The sequence below is a fragment of the Thalassophryne amazonica genome, chromosome 10 (assembly GCF_902500255.1).
Source record: "Thalassophryne amazonica chromosome 10, fThaAma1.1, whole genome shotgun sequence".
NCBI classification, from domain to species: Eukaryota; Metazoa; Chordata; class Actinopteri; order Batrachoidiformes; family Batrachoididae; genus Thalassophryne; species Thalassophryne amazonica.
This window is the reverse complement of record NC_047112.1, coordinates 57,284,449-57,302,289: the sequence shown is the minus strand read 5'-3', so window position 1 is coordinate 57,302,289 and position 17,841 is coordinate 57,284,449. Positions and strand designations below refer to the sequence as shown.

Below are 17,841 nucleotides of genomic sequence, written 5' to 3'. Positions count from 1 at the left end.
AATATACAGAAACTGTATATTGTTGTTTGGCTAAAATGAGAGCGTCCACTGCCTGAGGTAGTGGCGCGCGTGAGCGTATGCAATGGAGGCACTCACCTCCTGCTGATGATAAGGTGCATCCGGAAAGTATTCACAACGCTTAAGTTTTTCCACATTTTGTTGTCACTCATCTTCAACCGCTTACCCGGGATCTGGTCGCAGGGGCAACAACTCTAGCAGGGAACCCCAGACTTCCCTTTCCCCGGCCACATTGACCACCCCTGACTGGGGGATCCTGAGGTGTTCCCAGGCCAGTGTGGAGATACATTCTCTCCACCTAGTCCTGGGTCTTCTGCGGGGTCACCTCCCAAATGGACATGCCTGGAACACCTCCCTAGGGAGGCGTTCAGGGAGCATCCTTACCAGATGCCCAAACCACCTCAGCTGGCTCCTTTCAACGCGAAGGAGCAGCAGCTCTACTCTGAGCTCCCCACGGATGACCGAGCTTCTCACCCTGTCTCTAAGAGAGACACCAGCCAACCTCCTAAGGAAGCCCATTTTCAGCCCTTGAGAAGGGACAACTCTCACTACATACTCCCGCAGCATCTGCCATAGTATCTACCGGAGTACCCGATCATACGCCTTCTCCAAGTCCACAAAACACATGTAGATTGTATGGGCATACTCCCAGGCACCCTCCAGGATCCTTGTGAACCTGCATTGGTCCTCTTAAATCGGAGGTTTGACAATCGGCCGAACCCTCCTTTCCAGCACTCTGGAGTAGACATTATCAGGGAGTCTGAGTACTGTGATGCCCCTGTAATTAGCATACACTCTCTGGTCCCCTTTTTTAAATATGGGGCCTACCATCCCAGTTTGCCACTCCTTAGGCCAGTGGTCTCAAACTTGTTCCAGAAAGGGCTGAGAGGGTACAGGTTTTCTTTGCAACCAGCCACTCCACCAGGTAATTTCACTGATTAACATCAGTTTGAGCAGCTGGAATCAGTTAATCAGTGAAATCACCTGGAGTGGCTGGTTGCATAGAAAACCTGCACCTTTGATATCTTGGCTGTGTGCTTAAGGTCATTGGCCTTCTGAAAGATGATCAGTCACCCTAGTCTGAAGTCAAGAGCGCTCTGGAGGAGGTTTTCAATCCAGGATGTCTCTATACGTTGCTGCATTCCCCTTTCCCTCCATCCTGACTAGTCTCTCAGTTCCTGCTACTGAAAATTCAGGTGCCTTTTGGCAAACCCCATACAGGCTGCAGTGTGCCTTTTACTAAGGAGTGGCTTCCATCTGGCCACTCTGCCATACAGGTCTGATTGGTGGATTGCTGCAGAGATGGATGTCCTTCTGGAAGGTCCTCCTCTTTCCACAGAGGAATGCTGCAGCTCTGACAGAGTGACAATCGGGTTTCTGGTCACCACCCTGATTAAAGCCCTTCTCCTAGCTCGCTCAGTTTAGATGGGTGTCCATCTCTAGAAAGAGTCCTGTTGGATCCAAACTTCTTCCATTTATGGATGATGGAGTCCACTGTGCTCATTGGGACTTTCAAAGCAGCAGAAATGTTTCTGTACCCTTCCTTATGCCCTGAGACAATCCTGTCTCAGAGGTCTACGGTCAAGTCCTTTGATTTAAGGCTTGGATTGTGCCCTGACATGCACCGTCAGCTGTGGGACCTTATATGTAGACAGGCGTGTGCTTTTCCAAAATCATGTCTAGTCAGCTGAATTTACCCCAGGTGGACTCCAGTTAAGTTGTAGACACATTCTCAAGGATGATCAGTGGAAACAGGATTCACTTGAGCTCAACTTTGAGCTTCATGGCAAGGCTGTGAATACTTATTTACATGAGATTTCTCCGGGGAGTTTTTTTGTAACACAACAAAATGTGGAAAAAGTGAAGCGATGTGAATACTTTCCAAATGCAGGGTAAGTGCAATGTCAGGTTCTTGATGTCACACCTAACACAAAGCACCAAGATTGCGCAAGCCAGTTGTGCAACATATTATTTAAAGGCTGTAGCTTTACTTAAATAAGTAAACAGTGCTGCAATAAAATGCCAGCATTTAGCAATTATGAACTTAAACTGGATTAAATGTAAATCATTTTGAACCTTGGAACACATTTTCCAGTATTTTCCCAGTAATTGCTTTGACAGACTGATTCATCAGATTCTAGCCAAATTTACTGGCTGTGAACATAAAGTACATTTTTTTTTCATCAACTCATTTCATAAACACAGTGACTAAAGAAACCAACTAAAATAGTTAATGATTATCATTTGGGATCTTCTATACTCGATTCATAAATTTACTAAAATATATACATGTTAATTGTGTTTATTTGTGGGAACTTTGGCTAGATGAGAGTGGAGTCATCTGTGGGCATTGTAAAAGGTTAGGAGGTAAGGAGGATTTGGTTTGTTGTCGAACATCACCAACAGCAAGCCCCCTCTTTTTTCCTTTGTTGCAGAAATGTGTATACTGCTATGGCAAGAATACCAGTCAAAATCAGGGTGCCTGCATCCAGTGCTCATATGAGAACTGTGCTACGTCTTTCCACGTCACCTGTGCCCACATCGCAGGAGTGGTCATGAAGCCAGCCGACTGGCCCTACGTGGTGTCTGTCAGCTGTCATAGGCATATTAAGGCCATGCAGAAGGTAAGCACAAAATCAAGAGAAACTTATCACATGCCCAGCTTTCACCACAACTTTCAAGTCACTGCTATAAAGGTGGAAGTATACAAACTGTAAAATACTCAGGACAAGAAGATGTCAGAAGATAAATCGCCTTGACCTCAGTCACAATCATTGAAGTTTTTTTGTGTAGGATGCCCATATAGAAATTAGTCTCCTGGTTCTTGTATTTCTGATCTCCCACCACCACCAGTTGTTAGATCAATTAATTGTGCCAGCATCGGTGCACAGCCATTTTCAGATCTCTACAGAGATGTTCAATCGGATTCAGGTCTGGACTCTGGCTGGGCCACTCAAGGACATTCGCAGAGTCGTCCTGAAACCTATCCTTTGATATCTTGCCTGTGTGCTTAGAGTTGTTGTCCTGCTGAAAGATGAACTGTTCCTGCTGCCGAAAAACATCCCCACATCATGATGCTGCCACCACCATGCTTCACTGGTGCCTGGCTTCCTCCAAACATGACATCTGGCATCAGACCAGAGAATTTTGTTTCTCATGGTCTGAAAGTCCTTCAGGTTCCGTTTGGTCACCTCCCAGGCTAAGTCCCTTTTCCCCCGATCGCTCCATTTAGATGGGTGGCCAGATCGAGAGAGTCCTGGAGGATCCCAACGTCTTCCATTTATGGATGATGGGGGTCACTGTGCTCATTGGGAACTTCAAAGCAGTAGAAATGTTTCTGTACCCTTCCTCATATTTGGAGCTCAAGACAATCCTGTCTCAGAGGTCTGCAGACAATTCCTTTGACTTCATGTTTGGTTTGTGCTCTGACATGCACTGTAGACAGGTGCCTTTAGTTTGTTTGTTTTTGGGGTTTTTTTAATCAATTGGCAAAAGTCTAAAATAAAAACTTTTTCACACTGTCATAAGGTATTGTGTGTAGAATTTTGAGCAACAAAATGAATTAGATCCATTTTGGAATAAGGCTGTAACATAAAATGTGGAAAAAGTGAAGCACTGTGAATATTTTCCAGATGGTGTGTGTGTGTGTGTGTGTGTGTGTGTGTGTGTGTGTGTGTGTGTGTGTGTGTGTGTGTGTGTGTGTGTGTGTGTGTGTGTGTGTGTGTGTGTGTGTGTGTGTGTGTGTGTGTGTGTATATATACACACACACACGAGGTCTGTTAGAAAAGTATCCGACCTTTTTATTTTTTTCAAAAACCATATGGATTTGAATCACGTGTGATTGCATCAGCCAAGCTTGAATCTTCGTGCACATGCGTGAGTTTTTTCACTCCTGTCAGTTGCGTCATTCGCTTGTGAGCAGGCTTTGTGTGAGCACTGGTCCACCCCTCTCGTCGTTTTTTTATTGCGAATAAATGTCTGAACAATTTGGAGCTTTGCTGCATCAATTTTTTCCAGAAACTGTGAGAGACCTCCAGGTGGACACCGTTCGGAAAATTAATATGGCTTTCAGGGACGATTTTATGGGGATTACACAGATTAAGGAATGATCCAGATGGTTTAAAGACCGCCCACAACTGCTGTTTTTGTCATGGAAAGAGGAGCAGAATTCTGCTCCTCTTTCCATGACAAAAACTCCTGTAACAGTGGAATGTGCCGTTCATTTCTAAACTGGACGCTGTCTTGATCCGGTATGTCGTCTGACTAGCACAGGAATTTTGAAAATACGTGGACATCAGCACTTTTTCGGCACATTGAGACAGACGTGCAGAGGAGTTCCGCGCGTCGCGGTGGAGCCGCATGGCGCAAAGCAACGCCGTGATGAAGCCTCACAGGACATGTTGGGGCATGTCCAGCTCATGCTCAGTTTCTCGGATAATCACACGACTGAAAAGCAACCAACAGCCTTCTGAAATCCACCTGAAAGCCGTCCTGTGAGACCAACACGGAGGTGGTTTTGTGCCGCGTTATGAACGGCTCCGTCGCGTGTCCCTCCGCTTTTTCCATGAAAAAAACTCCTGTAACAGTGGAAGGTGCCGAAAAAGTGCTGATATCCACGCCTTCTGCCTTTTTGTGAAAGTCAGACGACGTCCCAGATCAACATAGCCTTCACGTTGGAAATGATCTGGTTGTTTCAGCGGGGTTTGAGCCTGTCGATCGGCACTCGGAGCACGGCGCGCTCTCAGCAGTTGTGGGCGGTCTTTAAACCGTCTGGATCACTCCTTAATCTGTGTAATCCCCATAAAATCGTCCCTGAAAGCCATATTAATTTTCTGAACGGTGTCCACCTGGAGGTCTCTCACAGTTTCTGGAAAAAAATTGATGCAGCAAAGCCCCAAATCGTTCAGACATTTATTCGCAATAAAAAAAACGATGAGAGGGGTGGACCAGTGCTCACACAAAGCCTGCCCACAGGCGAATGACGCAACCGACAGGCGTGGAAAAACTCATGCATGTGCACGAAGGTTCAAGCTTGGCTGATGCAATCACACGTGATTCAAATCCATATGGTTTTTGAAAAAAATAAAAAGGTCGGATACTTTTCTAACAGACCTTGTACACACACACACACAGAGAGAGAGGCTGTTGTGTCTCGCCTAACTTTTCTTAACCATCTTGTTTGGATTTTTTATTTTTATTTTTTAAATGTATTTATTTTTCCACTCAGACTCGGCCAGCTCCCAAAGTCCCTAAGGGCCCATGTCTGGGTCAGAGAGTAGTGGGTCGAAACAGTGACGGATGGTTCTATCATTGTACCATCATTGGCATCGCAACACAGACATACTACGAGGTCAACTTTGACGATGGCTCATATTGTGACAACCTCCACCCAGAAAATGTTGTGGTGAGTGTTTTACAGTGTAGTTTTGACAGTTAAGTATGCAGAAATTGGGGACCAGTTTCTTTTTCTACATTTGAGTGGGCTGAAAGGGGCAGTGTGACCCAAAATTAAGCAGTTTAATGTTTTTAGCAATGGTTGCATCCAAACACCTCAGCATCTTCACAAAAGAAGATGTGGTAGTAAAGTATCCTTTAAGAACCAGCTAATGCATAGCTGTCATGGGGGAGCCTGGAACTTGAGGCAAAAGTTAGAAACTAGCTAACATTAGCATTCATCCATAGACAATTATAAAGGGGCAGTTGAGATGTTTTGAGCCTGACCCAGAAAAACTAAGGCATGACTGTCCATCTTTTGCATTTTAAGAAACAAACATTTCTCAAGAATGCGTGTAGTTTTGTTTTTGTCTTCGCCCCACACTCCCACAGTCTCGCGCACACTCTGCTGAGGAAACAAGATTTCAGGTCAAAGAAATGTATGTTGTCTGTGTGCATTGAAGAGGGTTATTCAAGAGAATATAAGATAGTATAATCTCCCCCACTTTTTTTTCTCCCCTCCCACATCTCCAGAATTCCTTATTAATATAGCGTACGTCAGAATCCATTAATGCTCCACATCCAAACATTTGGTGGCAGTAGTGCACCATGTTTATTTGCAAACCGCTAAGAAACTCAAAGAAGTGGAGCATGCATTTGGCCTTTTCCGTTACAGATCTTTGGCCATCTCTGTGAGCATCTTTAAATTCTCAGCGTGGGAAGTTGCAGGAAACGAAGAAACAGACAGAACAGAATGGTTTGAATGAATGAATGAAACTCAGATATGTTTAAATTACAACCCCAATTCCAGTGAAGTTGGGACGTTGTGTAAAATGTAAATAAAAACAGAATACAATGATTTGCAAATCCTCTTCAACCTATATTCAATTGAAAACACGACAGTGACATGGTATTTAATGTTCAAACTGGTAAACTTTATTGTTTTTGTGCAAATATTTGCTCATTTTGAAATGGATGCCTGCAACACATTTCAAAAAAGTTGGGACATTGGTATGTTTACCAAAATATTTGCTCATTTTGAAATGGATGCCTGCAACACATTTCAAAAAAGTTGGGACATTGGTATGTTTACCACTCTGTTACATCACCTTTCCTTCTAACATCACTCAATAAGTTTTTTTGGAACCAAGGACACTCATGATTGGGTATAAAAGGAGCATCCCCAAAAGTCTCAGCCATTTACAAGCCAAGGTGGGGCGAGGATCACCACTTTGTGAACAACTGCATGAAAAAATAGTCCCACAGTTTAAGAACAATGTTTCTCAATGTTCAGTTGCAAGGAATTTAGGGATTCCATCATCTACAGTCCATAATATAATCAGAAGATTCAGAGAATCTGGAGAACTTTGTACATGTAAGTGGCAAGGCCAAAAACCAACATTGAATGCCCGTGACCTTCGATTCCTTCGGGCGGCACTGCATTAAAAACCGACATCATTGTGTAAAGGATCTTACCGCGTGGGCTCAGGAACATTTCAGAAAACCATTGTCAGTTAATACAGCTCATCGCTACATCTACAAGTGCAAGATAAAACTCTACCATGCAAAGCGAAAGCCATACATCAACAACATCCAGAAAAGCCGCTGCCTTCTCTGGGCCCGAGTTCATTTGAAATGGACAGATGCAAAGCGGAAAAGTGTGCTGTGGTCTGAGTCCATATTTCAAATTGTTTTTAGAAATCATGGACGTTGTGTCATCCGGTCAAAAGAGGAAAAAGACCATCCATATTGTTACTAACGCAAAGTTTAAAAGCCAACATCTGTGATGGTATGAGGGTGTGTTAGTGCCCATGGCATGGGCAGCTTACACATCTGTGATGGCACCAACAATGCTGAAAAGTACGTCCAGGTTTTGGAGCAACATATGCTGCCATCCAAGCAACATCTTTTTTTTTTTGGGACGTCCCTGCTTATTTCAGCAAGACAATGCCAAGCCACATTCTGCACGTGTTACAACAGCGTGACTTCCTAGTAAAAGAGTGCAGGTACTAGACTGGCCTGCCTGCACTTCAGACCTGTCACACATTGAAAATGTGTGGTGCATTATGAAGCGCAAAATACGACAATGGAGACCCCGGACTGTTGAACAACTGAAGTTGTACATCAAGCAAGAATGGGAAAGAATTCCACCTACAAAGCGTCAACAATTAGTGTCCTCAGTTCCCAAATGCTTATTGTGTGTTGTTAGAAGGAAAGGTGATGTAACACAGTGGTAAACATACCACTGTCCCAGCTTTTTTGAAACGTGTTGCAGGCATCCATTTCAAAATCAGCAAATATTTGCACAAAAACAATAAAGTTTTTATCAGTTTGAACATTAAATATCTTGTCTTTGTGGTGTATTCAGTTAAATATAGGTTGACGAGGATTTGCAAATCATTGTATTCTGTTTTTATTTACATTTTACACAAAGTCCCAACTTGATTGGAATTGGGGTTGTACATGCAAGGTCAGTTCCAACTTAAAAAAATTGAAAACTTGAAACAAAAATAGCAGGTTAAATAGTAACAATTTAACACTTTTCATGTTATTCTGCATAAATGTTATTAACGTCCTCAACAATTAATAACATGTAAATAAGTAACACACAAAGTTACATTCAAAGTTTAAACATAAACATGTTCAAAGAAAAACTGAAATGCAAAAAAGTTGTCAACTAATGGCTATTTAGTGCATTCATAGTGTTCATTAATTTCAGCCTTGGAATGCACAAAATTGCATTAAAATTTAAACATTTCCGCGGCTCTGTTTCGCATCATGCATGTATGCCTGAGCCAGTAGGATTTTGGTGGCACCAGTAACTTCTCAAAGCCAGTGGCAAGAAGTGGTCAATGTCTAGACTTGTTTGCAATATGCACTGGACTGTAGACCAGCTATTGCACTGACTAAGTGAGGTAGGCAGACAGAGAAGATGTTCAACTGATGTCTTGAAATTAGAAGTTTAAATTAGAAGTCTTTCAGACATGAGTATGAGAAATGTATTGTAATACTAGCTGAGTTACCCGTTGTGTGCACAGGTAATACAGACAAATTTTAGCCATGTCATTGTATATTTCATGTCACTTTAGTTAAGGTGTAGTAAGTTGTTTTGCATTGTGTATATGTTGCCATTAATTTTCATAGAGTAATTTGTGACATTCATGAGACTCCGGTGAATGACGATAAAAGATGACAGTATACAAATAATGAATGATTGAGTTCAGTGGTACGAATAGCTCATGAGGTGAAAGCTGGAACATACCATTCCACGAGGTGAAGTTCCAGCTTTCACCTCATGAACTATTTGTTCCATTGAAAGAATGTAAAAACGTTATTTGTTTTATATAATGGCTAAAATAGATTCTTGTCATGTGATATTTTATTAATTCATAAACAACAGAAAAGGGGTTTACATTTTGGTGTTCCACTGTAATGTGTACTTCAGTGATGCTGTGCACTGTCTTTGGATTTCCATTTTAAAAAACTTTGTGTAGTTCCTCAGTCCAGCCAAAAATCACGCCAGCATTTCATGTGAACACTTCATGCTTCCAGACGGCTTACAGCGGAGTGAATTTTTGTGTGTGTGTGTGTGTGTGTGTGTTACAAGCAGCTTCAGTTAGCTCAATCACATCATCGTGTCGTTGCCCCCTGCGCGCACACACACAGCAGGGTCGGTCAACTGTACGTCCTCAGTGCAGCGAAAAAAAATCATGTCAGAAATGAGTCCAGCTTCTTTCTTCCTGCTAACAGCCTCCAGACAGCACAGTGGATTTGTTGTGTGTGTGTGAGAATTAGCAGCATGTGTTCGCGCATGTACGCTTTCAATCTAAGGGCCCTAGTGACCCCCCCTTGGTGCCCCTAGTCACTACAGCAAGTTTGGTGTTGATTGCTTAGTTACTGTGGCTGTGTATAGCAGCCTTATATATTAGATTTCCAATTACAGTTAAGGCTCTATTAATGTTTCAGTGTTCCCTTAAGATTAAAGTTCTTAATTAAGTTGACACTGACATTATAATTATTCAGAATTTTTCATTTAATTATAGCAATCCTGCCTCATATCACTTACGAATGCTGTATTGTTTTATTTTTTTTTATTTCTGTTGTTTTTAGCTTTGGCAAATATTTTAAAGAATAGTCCATGATTTGCATTCTAGTGTGTTTTTCCAGTTTTCTCTTTCTCATAACCTTCTGTTCTTTTTACCCTCTAAAGAGTCATGACTGTCTCCATTCTGGCCTTCCTGATGTGGGGGAATTGATCGTAGTCGCTACAAGTGACGGTCAGATGCTCAACGCTTCCTTTGTCAAACATCACGTGCACAAGTTGTATCAGGTGAGACAAAATACAACTATTGCATAGTGGAGCTGCAATGAATAATTAAGATTAAACAAGTATTTGCCTACTCTTCAAAATCTATGAATCGTTTTGAATAATTAAAAAAACAAACCCTGAATTCATTGATTTGATCTTCTTAAATACCGAATACCTTCCCGTTTATTTTAATTCCGTCTTCGCGTGTCTGAGCACCCTGAGCAATCCGCGCAAAATTCTGCTTGAAGTGGGCCTTGCCATTTGCACAAACATGGCCACATATTTGTCGGACCGCTCATTTCACCAAAATGTCTGGTTACCTCACAAATAAAGAATGAATCGCCTGTTTTTTGTTTGTTTGTTTTTTGTTTTTTAAACCCTATCCTTTTGTCATTTATTAAATGTGTTCCTTGTCAGCTGATATCTGGTGCAGCAAAAAAAAACAACAAAAAAAAAACAACCAAAGGTGATGTTCTGACAAACTTTGCAGATATCAGCTGACAAGGAACTCATTTTGCTGGGTGGGAAAAAGACTCTTGCCAGACCAAAATGAACAAAAGTTGATAGTGGGTCCTTCATCGTGTAATTGGACCATGTACAAAGCTTGTCACATTGGGCCTCATGTATCAACGTTGTGTACGGCGATATTTGAGCGTATATGGGGTGTACGCCAAAACGGCTGCGCTACTTGCCATTTATCAATGTGGTCGTTGGCGTACGCTGCGCTGAAAATATACACCAGGTCGAGAGGTGGCGTAAATTATACACCAAAATGAACCAGCGCTGGAATCCACATAAAAATGAAGATGATCAACATGATAAACAGTGCCATTATACAAATCAATGCATATGTTACATAAATAACACTTTCCTGATTATACTACATAATAATGAATACAAATCCCGCCTTTGCGGGATTGTTATGGAGCACGATCCGTGGTCACAGCGCTGACTGCAAAGACAGCGCTGCTCGCCTTTTTCTCCAGACTTCGAGCCTGGAGCCAGAGCTGCGCTGAGCTTAACTTCATGTGGTGTGATCGTTTTAGACTATGAAATTGATAAGAACAACTGTAGTTTCGTCATTCTCTTAATTCGCCTGTGCTGCAACCAGGTTTTGTCGTCTCCATTCGGTTGTCACAATAAAATAAATACAGAAATACATTTAAAAAATAAAGAAATCTGACAGATTAGGCGTGTCTTATTAATTGAGCGAGCAAATATCCACGTCAAGAATTGTTGACATGTGAAAAGAGAATACAGTGGTCCCTCGCTATAACGCCATTCACCTGTCGTGGCCTCGGAGTCTCGCGGAGTATTTAGTCCAATTTTGCATGCCTTTTTTTTTTTTTTTTTTACAGTGTTCTGTGTTCTGCGTATCTGATTATAAGAATCTTGTTGCCCAGAAGAGAAAAGAGCGCCAACAACTACTCATAACTGTGTTTGTCACACGGACACAGACACCTGCTGCAGCCAGGTGTGAGTGGAAAAAGGCGCAGCGCCAGGACGCAGAGGCCCAATCTGTGAAATACTGGTCAGTCACTATTAATAATTTCTTATGTGTCCGACCTCGTTCGTTGATCGTTAAAATTAATTTGTTAGTTCTAAATGCCATCATAATTATTTATAGGAAAACGTTCTATTTTTATTTCTCAAACAAATGTTTGGGCCTGAAAACAGTTTGGTATTATTTTTCTACTAAGGTTTGAATTTTGAGAGTGTTTACACACGAGAGAAAAGTGAGAAAATGTTCATGCCTGATTGAGAAAGTGTATAAACTGTGTAGTGAGGGGTTTTACAGCTTTGGACCGTCTATAATAATTGTAAAAAATAACGCTGACTACGTTGCGGTTTCGCGTATTACGGGCTATTTTTTAGAACGTAACTCCAGCGATTAATGAGGGACCACTGTAACACTTTATTGATTATATACTACAAAACAATTGATACGACGGCCGCTTTTGACGCTCTATTGGCACGCGTCGTGATTGGTGGAGTTCTTTTTCATTGCCGTCTCCCGGCTTCCATGTCGTAAAATGAGGGTGTGTCTGAAGCGGATCTGAATATTTATGGGCGTGTTTATTATAATTCCGATCGTTTCCACCCGCCGCATTTATCAAGATCACGTCAGGCATACGCCAGAAATGGGCAGGTGCGCACTGCTTGATACATGTCACGGCGACTTTGGTGTATTTCAAGTTTACACCGTAAATTTACGCCACAAGTGCGCAGCATTGATACATGAGGCCCATTGTCACAGAACACGTACTGTTTCTTGCACAAGAGACTTTCACAATAAGAGCATAGGACAAACAGATGATGTCATCACAAGTCCGGTGTCCCGTCGAAATGAGGTGCGTCGCGCTACTGCGCATGCGTGCGCATGCACATATCGCTCTACCCCAGATTTGAAGACGTCACCCGTCGAGATGAGGTGTGTCGCGCAATTGCACATGTGGAGATGATGCAACTCGCTCGATGTGCAACTGCGCATGCGCATTTTGTTTTTTTTTTTCCTCTACCCACCACGGAGAAGTGCGCTTCATCTGCGGAGGTGAACAGCCAGTGGCGCAAACAACGTTTTTAAAAAATATATATAGAAACACACTGCTTCACTTTAAATGCACAAGTCCGTTTCAGATGATCAGCACAGACCCGTTCTCTTAAAAGGCTTTATTTTACTCAGCATGTGGCTTTGTAAACCTGTAGCATCGCCTGCTACATTGATTAGCGCTTACATTAGTTATGGACATGCTCTGTGGTCTTCTTCTGAGATTTTTATACATTTACTTGCCCATTAAAATAAGCGAACTTCATCAAGTAATTTTTTCAGTGCATGCATGTGCAGTTACGCGAGGCACCTCATCTTGACGGCGCACCTCCGCTCGACAGAACACCGGCAAAGAAGAGGAGGAAAAACATAGTGAAAACACACTTTTGCTTTTTAAAATATGCTGAGAGTCACAGAATTAATTTATTTTGGTTTATTAAACTTCATTTTTAAAAAACTAGCATGTTGCCCGTGGAGATCCACAGGTTGTAGATTGGGTAATGTTTATAAAATAGGTCACTGACATTTTTCAAGGGCGGTAATAAATTATGCAAAGCTTCTGTAACGATTTTAACTGAAAGTGCAGGAAATTTAAATGACACAGTTTTGTGAATAATTATATTTATGTAGCACATTTCGTGGCACATTTTTGGCACATTTTTTACAACTGGCAAGGTTGAGCTATTTCCTTTGTTCAGACTTTGTCTAGTCAGGGACTGATTAATGGTGATATTCACGTCCAATGTTTACTGTTGTTAGCAGCATTCATCCTTGACCCAGAATGGTAAATGGATTGCATTTATATAGCGCTTTACACATCAATGCCTCACGTTCACCCTGATGTGAGGCTGCTGCCATACAAGGCACCCACTACACACTGGGAGCAACATACATAAGCATACCAAATGGCAAATGTCAGCTTTCCCCAGTTTCTCCATGATCGAAGTTGCACACACGTACACAGAAGCCACTTGGCATTTAATATATAGATAATTTACTATCAGTTGGGCGTTTACCAACTGCCTTCAAAAGGGGGGCGTTGTGAATGTGTGGCCCTGGGCCCTCAGATGTGCAAATATTTTTATCGAAAGAATACAAATACTTTTTAAAAAAATTCCCATTTGGCATTAACGGTCATTTTCCAGTGCCAAAGATGACTTCAAATGCCTTGTTTTGACCACAACCATGAAACAAAATACTGAGAAGATAATTGATCAGTTTATTGATTATGAAAATAAATGTTAATTGCAGCCCTGTTGCATAGAGCCTCTAGATCTGGCAGTATCATGTACTGCTTGGTCTGGGCCTTTGTATTAATGAGCTTGTTGGACTGTATTCATGTAATATAATTGAAATTGTCACTCGTGAATTTATGTGATGTCAAGCTCTACTAAAGCAGATCCAACCAACCTGGACAGATTTTGCAAGATTTTGATTACAATAATCTTTATGGATTACAACCATATGTTTGCAAACATTACTTTTTTGTTTTTAATCTATCAAGAATGTGGTTGAACAGCACATCAGAGGATTACACTGCATCATAACCCCAAAAAACACACTTGCTACTTATGACACTGAGCACTTTGAACATCTGTAAGAGACCACCACCTGGAAGTAAAGTGTACATTTGAAGTACAGAATTTACTTTTTCATTCACTACATGTTTATTCTGATACCAGCTGTTTTTGAATGTTTTCTAGAGATCAGCATTTAGACATGTAGCTAAAGTTCTTATGCAGACTCCGTGAGTACCTTTGAGGTTCATTGTCATGGTCAAGGCTGTTTTTGAAAGTGGACATGGTTGTTGATGGGACCATGTGGTCTAGCTCAGAGCCAACCTATGACTTTGAGTACAACTTTATAGTGTTACTAATAAACTATCATGTGGCTTACTGTCTAATGATTTGCAATTGGCCTGATATAACATCCAGTAATTATCAGTCAAGTCCAATATATATGAATGTCATGTTTTTAATCTTGGGGCTTGGCATTTCTCTATCTACACAAGGCAAGAAACTTGTCAATTATAATATTTTACCAATCTGAAGCTCATCAATCCACGTGGAATCTGTGGTTTTGATTGGTTTAAGTCATGTTTTGATGATAAAGGAGAATACTGTCCCCACCCCCGGCCACAGAAGAGGAATGAGGAAAGACTCGTGTGTGTGCTGAATGCAGCGTAGGGATGGGAATTGAAAACTGGTTCCTGTTAATCGATGGATGATTCAATGCTTTTTGCTTAACAATGCCCTTATCGGTTCTTCAGTTCGCATTATGCTGGAGGGGCCGTTGTTGAGGGTGTGGATCAAGAAAATTATCTTTTGTCTACGTTTTTTGCAGACAGCGGGTCACAATCCTGCTTGAAGCAGTGAAGCCTCTCGTTTATTGTGGGCAAGAAACGAGAATTGTCCTTTGTTCCATGCTGGAGTTTATATTGTTTCTTCATTAACTTTTCGTGGGGCAGCGCACGCGATGGTTCTCTGGCGTGAGCTCGACCCGCTTCGCCGGTTCGTAAACTGAAGCTGCTGTCCCTCAAGTAAAGGAAATTATTATTATTATTATTATTATTATTATTATTATTATTATTATTATCATCATCTGTTTTGTGGGACTAACTGCACGGCTCCAAATGTTAGAAAGATAGATTCTAGTCAGAATTAAGAACTTCAGTGAATCCCTGTTTTAAATCAAATAACACCTTGTTCCAAACGTAATACAGACAGCAAACTACAACAGACCAAAACCAGTTTCCCCCCAAAATGAGACAGCCTCTGTTCTTTATCAGTTACATTGATCTTGACTTGCAGTGCTGCTGGCTGCAAGACCACAGCTCAGTGACTATGGAGTTAAATTAGTCTTATTTATACTTTAAAGGAAATGCTTTTGATACAAACTAAAGATTTTGTTTATTTCTATTTATGTCCAGAGAGCTAGGATCCAGTGACCATATACAGATTTTATTTATGTCCAGAGAGCTAGGATCCAGTGACTGTGTTAAATTTCAGAGTCAAATCTCCAGCAAAACATGTTTCATGATCCATTAAGCGTTTACCAACAGAAATGTTTTGTGACGTCGCACCACCGACATCTAAAAAGACACAATCTCTCATTATTTTGGTCCTCTCAGCTGCCCTTAGTTGAACTGTGCATCAGGCTTAATTTTTCTGCTCTGAAATTCTGCCTTGTTGTTATGATGGTTGGTGTTCCTGACCCTTTTTTTTTTTTCTTTCTTTTTTGTATATATATTTACTCAGGTTGAATTTCAGGACCAAACTCAGCTGATGCTAAAACACTCAGAAATTCACCTGCTTGAGCAAGAACTTCCCAAGAGGGTTCGAGCCCGTCTGGTAAGTATTTCACTGCAAATGTGATTCCTGCTGCACTCGCTTTTGTGATTAAAAATATTTGACCTTCAGGGCACACTTGGGGTAGGCAGACATTTGGTTAGGATGGTTAATTGGATTAGTTGCAAAGGCAAATATTGGAAAGGGCAACCCAGCAAAAAAGCCTGTATCATGCAACAAAAAGGGCAGCGAGGTGATTACTGATGAGAAGGCTCTTTATTCAGGCGAACAACTAGTGCCTTTGCAGCCCATAGAGGATTAAGGCCTGTGAGGGCCAAATGGAGAGGTTGTTTAAGCCTCGGTCCCACCGAATAATGAAGGCTGAAGAAGGAACCACGCATGGGTGTGGGGTGATTATTTGAAGAATGACCCACGTTTTGATCTATCACGTATCCACTATGAAGATGCCACTATGTGCCTCTCTGGACCCCGCATGTGCCGCGTAGCAGCCTCTAGTGAGCCACGACCGACCTGTCATTACAGCCTCGAATGGCTCGCATCAGCCACACTAATCCACGTAGTGCCATGATAAAGCCATGTTGGCGCACGTTTAGGCATGAGTTTGGTCCAAACCTCCAGCCCTCCCACACCTGGTCCCTTCAAAGTGTGGGTTTTCAATTCACAGATTCACAGCAGCATTTAAAGATGTCCCTTTTTTTTATTTTTTTTAACGCAGTCCAAAAATAGACACTCCAGCACAGTTCCGCAGTTGTGCTCTGTGCGCCAGGCTGCTGTCCACCTGTAATGCACCAGACCAGCTAGACCCGAACCACGGGTTCCTGGAGAGCTGCCTCTATGCTCCTCGCTGGCTCTGCGGCTCTCTGGCTTTTCTTCTGCGCTTTAAACACACAAAACTTTATGTTCGTCGGTTTATTTCTGCAAAATCGCTCTTTTGTGCGCGCGCTGCTGTTGTCCTTTGATGGACAGCCACCTCTGTGCCCTTTCTAAGTGGCTTCCTTTGCATCCGTGGCTTGCTGGCTTTATTGTTTCCTTGGCTTTAAACACAATCATTTTTACAATGTGAATCCACTTTTAACTTTGTGTTCGTCCGTTTAATTCTGCAAAAGCGCTCTTCTGCGCACGGTGCCGTTCTGCATACAGAATGAGGTGCCGTTTTATTATATACACCTGTGGATCATTTTCAAAAAATAAAAATATATATATTTCTTTATTTCTTCCGCAGCTTACAAGTTATCATGATACAACTTTTAACTTTGTGTTATGTCTTCAAAATCGGTCTTTTGCCCGCTCTCCACCTGTGTTGCCGCACAGATCCTGCTCTTAGCTGCTCCACTGGAGTTATTATCTTCCATGGCTTTAAACACACATCCACTTTCACGCGGTCACCCAAATTTTTACTTTGTGTTCGTCCAATATTGACTGAAATATCACTCTTTTGTGAGCTGGCGTTCTGCCTAAATGTTCGTTTGAAGCGTGATGATGAGTCACTGCGTCAGTGCGCACACACAGTGGAGCTCATGTGATCCATTAATTCCAGAAGTGATTAAAGGTGTTTTCAGCATCCAAGGTTTGACAGAAAATGATTAATCCGCTACAAAATAATTATTTTATATAGAGTCCAGCGCACAGAGCTGGTGGAATTGTGTACGCAAGACAGCCGTTCCAAAAATAGCCTCTCAGGTCCTGCCTCAGTGCGCACACACAGCGGAGCTCATGTGATCCATTAACAAGATATTAAATCAACATACTTGTACATACAACAGACATCAACATACAGGCATACTTTTACAGCAAGGAACTGTTTTATCAAGCTATAAAAACATTCAAAATAATTACCTTAAGCTGTTCAAAATACATCCCACATGGAGCAGGAAAGAGAAGGGAAAAAAAAGCATCCAGATGAAACAGTCAGCTGATTCTAGAAGAGGTGTTTTCAGCATCCAAGGTTTGGCAGAAAATGATTAATCCACTACAAAATAATTATTTTATATAGAGTCCAGCGCACAGAGCAGGTGGAATTGTGTGCGCAAGAGGAGAGCTGTTCCAAAAATAGCCTCTCAGGTCCTGCGAAGGTGCCAGGCGAACGGATAATGGACTTTTTACAGACTCGTAAGCACCATGCAAATGCCTCTAAGCTGTCGCAGTAACTCGAACACAAACTGCGCCACGCTGTTGTTGCTAAATTTTGAACATCTTGAAATTAGCGCCACGCTCAGAGAGGCCTC

At 41.9% G+C, this 17,841-nt stretch overlaps 1 protein-coding gene across 1 annotated transcript in view; it reads left to right on the top strand.

Annotated features, from left to right (window-relative positions):
- Window positions 1–17,841, top strand: part of kdm4b (lysine (K)-specific demethylase 4B) — a 169,569-nt gene that overhangs the window by 149,620 nt on the left and 2,108 nt on the right. Inside the window, 4 exon segments of the mRNA XM_034179170.1 lie at window positions 2,454–2,642; window positions 5,246–5,422; window positions 9,662–9,781; window positions 15,566–15,662. Of these exon segments, the coding sequence (XP_034035061.1) occupies window positions 2,454–2,642; window positions 5,246–5,422; window positions 9,662–9,781; window positions 15,566–15,662 (583 nt within the window).